This window comes from Morone saxatilis, unplaced genomic scaffold (assembly GCF_004916995.1).
Source record: "Morone saxatilis isolate NCDOM2014 unplaced genomic scaffold, NCSU_SB_2.0 Contig5, whole genome shotgun sequence".
NCBI lineage: Eukaryota > Metazoa > Chordata > Actinopteri > Moronidae > Morone > Morone saxatilis.
The window spans coordinates 10,020,509-10,027,093 of NW_023340095.1; the positions used below are offsets into that span (position 1 = coordinate 10,020,509).

The 6,585-nt window shown below is 39.1% G+C and overlaps 1 protein-coding gene across 1 annotated transcript in view; it reads left to right on the forward strand.

The window, feature by feature from the left end:
- The window catches only part of LOC118338911 (E3 ubiquitin-protein ligase SH3RF3-like), an 84,734-nt gene that overhangs the window by 64,824 nt on the left and 13,325 nt on the right, over positions 1-6,585 (forward strand). Inside the window, 4 exon segments of the mRNA XM_035676370.1 lie at positions 1,163-1,333; positions 4,603-4,733; positions 4,736-4,777; positions 4,780-4,878. Coding sequence (XP_035532263.1) covers positions 1,163-1,333; positions 4,603-4,733; positions 4,736-4,777; positions 4,780-4,878 — 443 coding nt within the window.

Genomic DNA, 6,585 nt, shown 5'->3' on the forward strand with positions numbered 1-6,585 from the left:
CTTAAGAGAAATCAGAGGCTACGCTGCGTTATTACAGCATTGTTGAATCTTGGATTAGCTTTTTATGATTCAGATCTTTTTTAACAATGATTTTTGTAATAGTTGTAATTTATTGCAATATATCTGATTCTGGTTAACATGATATGAATTGTATTTTGTTGTCATGTATTGATTGCCATATTAGGACCCCTTCGGAAACGAGATGGTGCATCTCAAGGGGTTTATCCTAATACATTTGAATAAACAATTTGTGTATTTATTTCTTTTTTATCTGTCTGTTGATCTATGAATAAAAAATATTTGCTATTATGAATATATGTAAGGAGATCCATACTATAATATCCCTAAAGACCACCTTCTTGTTGTTCATAAACAGCACGCTATTACTGTACAAGAGAATGTATGCTCAGATAATTTACCTGGTAAATAAAGCCAGAAAAAGTACTAGAATTAGTATTTTTTTCTAAGAGAAACTTTATCCTAACTATATCTTAAACATTTCTATTTACTGTTATCAACAATATGTGTCAGTGTGCGTAAGTACATTCACTTAGTTAAAAAGGTTGAGAGCCTTTAAGAGGAATGGTCTAGTAGTCTATTGTTTCTCAAAACAATCCTGATTTATGGTAGTGGGAGAGTTTTGGCGTCCTCGTATTTTAACTTTGGACCTTGAACCCTATAGTCCTCTTTGCCATCTTTTTTTAAAGAGAAACTGACATAAAACAGGCTTGAAACACTCTGGGAAAATGGATGGTATGTGGTGGGAGGATCGCCCTGCACAGTTCTTCTCTTTGACCTGACAAAGATGCTATTGTAGATAAAAAATGTTTGATGGTCTTATAAAGGAGTTGAGCATCAACAGTGTGAAGGCTGTTATTCTTTGGTTTTTCCATTAAAGTTAAAGAGTGTTGAAATTTGCTATTCTCTGCTCCTGACAGAAACTTGTACTTGTTTTTCAAACGACTGATTTGCTAATTAATTTGTTTACTTATTCATTTATTTGCATTGTGCATTTGTAATAGATTTGCTTACTTTGCATAATACATATTAGGGACAATCCACATGGGAGATAAAGATAAAAAGTTTCTTGATATTTCCTGCAGATAATGATTTTACTATTTGACTCACTTTTACATTTTGTCTGTTGCCTTTGTTCCCCTAGATATCTGGCTCTGTACGCCTACAAGCCCCAGAAGGCCGATGAGCTTGAACTTAGGAAAGGGGAGATGTATCGGGTGACAGAGAAGTGTCAAGATGGGTGGTTCAAAGGCACCTCGTTGAGAACTGCTGCCTCCGGTGTCTTCCCAGGAAACTACGTCACCCCCGTGTCCAGGTCAGTGTCCCAAGGAACTATGTCCTCCCAGCATCAAGATAAAAGAAAGTAGCAGAGTGGTGGTTAGTTGGTAATGAAGCTTAAAGTACAGTACAGTATTTCACTTCTTTTGCTCAAGTGACTGAATTGCTAGAGAGACCACAGCACCCAAGTTTATTCCCTCCAACAACCACATGTCCCCTCAAAGTGTTCTTCTGCAACACCCCTACCTGCCACAGCTGTAATGAGCTTCTACTGTAAATGTAGCTTTAACTACCTCATCCAGGTGTGAGGGCTGAGGGGTCGGTAGAGGTGGTCACGGTTTCTGCATTGAAGCCAATGCAATCATTTTCTTGCTCCACTTCTCATTCAGTTCATTTGGTTTGGTCATGTGAACCCAGCAGTGCAATGCAATCACACTAAGACCCCTAATTTTGTCCTCACACAAAGGAAGTGGAAGCACTAACACAGTCGTTGTAATTTACATTGTAATTTTTCATGGTAATTTCCTGGCTCCAACTGAAGCTGAATACAGATTAGGCATGAGCAGTGCAATTTGGCTACTTGTTATAGCATGTAATTGCGCTTGTGTTTCCATGTTCTCAGAGTGCCTCTTGTCACAAAGGCACACTGAAAAAGCTATTTTTTGGGCTTGAGATGTCGGGTGGCAAAGTGTTGCAGTTACCGCATTCCTCGTGCTGATAATGTATTCTTTCTACTTCAGCCTCTACTCCGCACTGTGCCACACGCTTTGTCACGATTCTGCTTTCACCACGAAATTGTTTGGTCACACCAGAAGCACAGTCTGAAAAGTCCTTACCAGGAAGGGACTGTGAACTACTCTACTACTACAATGTCCCTTCTCATCAGAAAACAAAACCACTTTGTAATAGAATGGGAAATCATGTGAAAATCAGTTTTAACCAATCCATCCCTTTTTGGTAAAGCTGGATGTTCAACAAAAAAAGGATGAGCCTTAAAAATTTATCTTCACAGATTTGACAGAAATTAGAACTAGGAAACAGATTTTAAGAGACACTGTCAGACTTGAGATATTTTTTTAATTTAGTTTAAATACAATCTAAAATACAAAAAACAGTCAGTTGATACTCTATCTTTCTAATGTTGGACTACCACATACTCAGTGTAGATCATTATCATTGTCATACTTATTTTCGTCATGTTTATCGTTACTTTTGGCACCCTTAACACTGTAACTCATAGCTGTTAAAACCAAATAAAACAGAATGAGTGTGCTGAAATCATATTTGGCAATTTAATTACCCTCAGTATTCCTGTATGTGTGAAAACATTTGCAGTGGCTGTTCATCGAATCTGTATTCTGCTCCTTGATGCAGTCAAAGAAAAAGAGAGAGGAAGAAAATAAAAGCAAAGGAGAAGTAGAATAATAGAAAAAGAAAGAAAAAAGTAATGTAGGATAGACAGAAAATGTGAGAAAGAAAGAAAATAAGCAAAGGGGGAAAGGGTAAATGGCTGAAAGATGGGAAGAAATTGAAATAGAAGATATTGAAAAAGTGTCAGAGTGAGGAGACGGAGACAGAGAAAGCAAAAGAAAGAGGAAATGATACAAAGAGATGAAACGGCTGCAAAAACAGCAGGTGTCCCTCTACAGTGGATATGAATGGCTGCTTCAAATACTGCAGTTATGCAATCTGAGAGAGGAGAGAGAGAGAGAAAGGCAGGATGGGCGAGTAATCAAATGAGAGGCAATTTGTTATTTTTACGCAAGCATACTCTCTCCTTCTCACTCCTTCCATCCTTCCCCCCTTACCTCTCCCTCCTCCTTTGTCTGCACTGCAGCTCAGAAATTTCTCAATATGATAATGAGAGGCTGCCAAAGATGCACACACACTCACACACACACCACAAACACACGACACACACAAACACACACCAACCACATTGTAGAGTCTTAGACCAATACAGGCAGCCAAATAAGGCGTCATTCTTTCGGAAATGCCAGTTTGTATTTGCATATTTTCTTGTGTTTTATTAGTATAGTTGATACAAACATATAGTAGTAGATGTAAAGTACATATACACAATTCGATCGAATTCCAAATAAGACTGCATGAATCAATTTGGATTATTGTTTACTGGATTTAATAATGGCATATAATGTCATAATGGCATAAAAAATGCCGGTTCAGACGACTCAAGAATGCAGTTCTGGTTCAAAGGATGACTGTCTATTGTATGAAGTCTTTAAAGTTACTGACAGCAGACAGAAATATCTGTATGGGCTTTTAAGTCCATGCGTTAAACCCAGCACATGAGCAGTTAAAATTTGTGTTCATAGAAAATCTCAAATCAAAGAAACTGTGAATATCTTTGCTGTTTCCATTGGTACATACACACACACACACACACACACACACACACACACACACACACACACACACACACACACACACAGAAAGCCATAACTCTGTATGTATGTGACAGGAAGTCAATGGGCGGCCATAAGAGTGTGAATACCATCGAGTCAATAATGTTCAGCTCATTATTCTGCCATTCAGCACTCTGCAGCCCGCAGCTCCATATATGTTACAGTAGGTCACTATGTTGTGCTGATCCACCGGCCAGATAATAGCACTGAAATCACTGACTTTGACAGAGGATAATAGTACTGTTTGTTGCTGCTGCTCTGCTATTATGACTAAATACTGCCTATTAACATTTTGTACTACACCAGAGACTAAGAGTCCACAGCCATGCTAGCAGCTCTGTGAGGCTGTACTTCGACACAGCATTGCTTTGGGCTAAGTCCTAACATAGGCATGCTAACATGATGACGAAAATGTTAACACGTGATAAGCAGGCGTTCACAAGAATAATTTAGCTTGTTATTATGCAGCTGAGGCTGATGAAACGTCAACAGTGTGGCAAGTAAGAAAGTTTTGGACAAATTCAAGATAACCCTGAAGATGAAGCCAGAGGAAATGTCAGGGGATTACCTTGTTAAGTTATTACATTTCATCCTGATGATCGTGTGTCTGTACAAAATTTCATGGCTTGTTGTTGAGATATATCACTCAATAAACCACAAATGTCAACCTTTGGTGATTGCTAGAGGAAAAGTCAGAGGATCAACAAAATCATTAAGATCTTCTGGGAACCATGGATATCTGCTTAAAATTGCATAGCAATCCATGTAATAGTTATTATGATATTTCCCTCTTTTTTTTTAAAGGAAGACCTATGTAATATTCTTTTGTTAACGTGATGAAAGCAAAAATCAATATCTCTCTCTGCTCTCTCCTCTGCAGGGCTCCATTTGGAGTCGGTGCTTCTCGGGGCTCAGGTTTGTCCAGTCCAGTAGGTGGATGGAGGCAGTGGCGGTGCAGTCAGGCGGGAGTAAAATCTCCGATCCCTTGTTCCCGAGGGTCCCCAGGGCCCTCTTGCCCCGTCCCTCCCCCCACCTGGTAAACTCAGCCAACACCGTCAGCCGCCTCCTCGCACAAACTGCCACGTCGCCCAGCTGAAGAACTGCCTGCGCTCCAGTCAGCAGACCGTTAACCAGGCACGCACCTCGATGCAGCTGGGTAAGCAGAAACTGCACACAATTGTAGAAATACACATTATGGGTTTTAATTTTTACATCAAACATTTTAAGTAAAGGATTTATAATCTTCTTCACCAAAAGAAAGAAATGTGGAAGGGTAGGTGGATCTTGTTGCATCTGTTCAGGGAAATGTTAAAAGTGTTTAATCACATGCAGATGTCTCTGTCTGTGGTCTTTTTCCAACTTTATGCTCCCCAAGACCATTCACTGAGCCTACAGGTTTAAAAGAGTCCAGATCATTTGGGACCTTGCAGCATTTTAGCCTGTTGATCTCTGATTACAGAATAATAGAATATTGATCAGTCATTAATTCAAGTAGCCTCTGCGCTGTAAAAATTTGCAGGCGTATGCTCACAGCGGCCTCTTTAACCTCCAGTTTCATCAATGCTGTTAGTCATATGCAAAAAAAAGAAAAAAAAAAATCAGAGCTATGAAAATTTACATGAATGCCCGAATGAATGAGACGGATGAGATACAGTTGGTGGCATTCACATATAGCGCATGGCCAAAAGTTTGTGGACATTAAAATCCTATGGGATTATTGAGCATCTTATTCCAGGGGGAATCCAGTTAGTCTTAAAGGTGCTGAATTGGGTCGACATCAGGGCTCTTTATCTTTACCACATCTTTATCGACCTTGCTTTATGCACAGGGACAGTGTCATGTTGAAACAGGAAAAAGTTTTCCACAAACAGTTGCAAGTTGGAAGTGGATGATTGTCCCAGAATAACATATATTTTTGGCCATAAAGTGCATGCATTTTATATATATATCAATATTTTTAATCAATATTGATACAGACTGAGTTATATGCACAATATCTTTTTGAATTACAATTCATATACCATTCTCTGTCCATCCAATCCAATTTTTATATCTTATAACTATCACAGAACATGAAAAAAGCTCCCATTCCCACCTACTTTTTCACCTTTAAGGTAGAAGACAGTACAGAGGTGATTGGAAATGAGGGAAGAGAGATGAGGGATGACATGCAACTCGAACCAGGAAGATTGCAATTATATTGTCAGCATCTGAAACCCCTATAGGCCCTAACCTGTATGTCTTTTGACTGTTGGGGAAAAAAAACAGAATAGAGAAGAGCATAACTCCACACAGAAAGAAAGAAGCACCCAGATGGCTGGTATATTCTTGCTTTTCGACTGACAAAATATGTTTTAGGGTAAAATAAAATTCTGCCAGATGTGTGATAGTCATATGGCCTGTATCTGCAAAATGTTCACTACCAATTTTTTGGGGGGTTAGGCTAACTACAAGTATGAGAATTGATGTTGTTGGAAGCACACATCATGTACCCATTTACTACTCTGCACTGTATGAATCCACTGAATTATCACTGAACACAATAGTAGTTACAAGAACATATTGTAACTCAGAATAGAATAATTTAGCACAATTGCAGTGTTACAACATGCAAACAAACATTGTGCACATTAATCGGATCTCTCATCACACAGTGGTACTGTTTGTGCCTGACATGCACACACTCACACACAGTTCTTAGCAACACACACACACACCTGTCTCTGAGCAAGGTCCACATCATATCGGCCTTGTTCTCCACTCAGAGCCTATTCCACTCTCCAGTTCCCCTTTCTCGCTTTTGTCTTTGTATCTTTTCTTTCTCCCTCTGAGAAAATAATGGCCAAGGTTTCTTTTGGGAGAG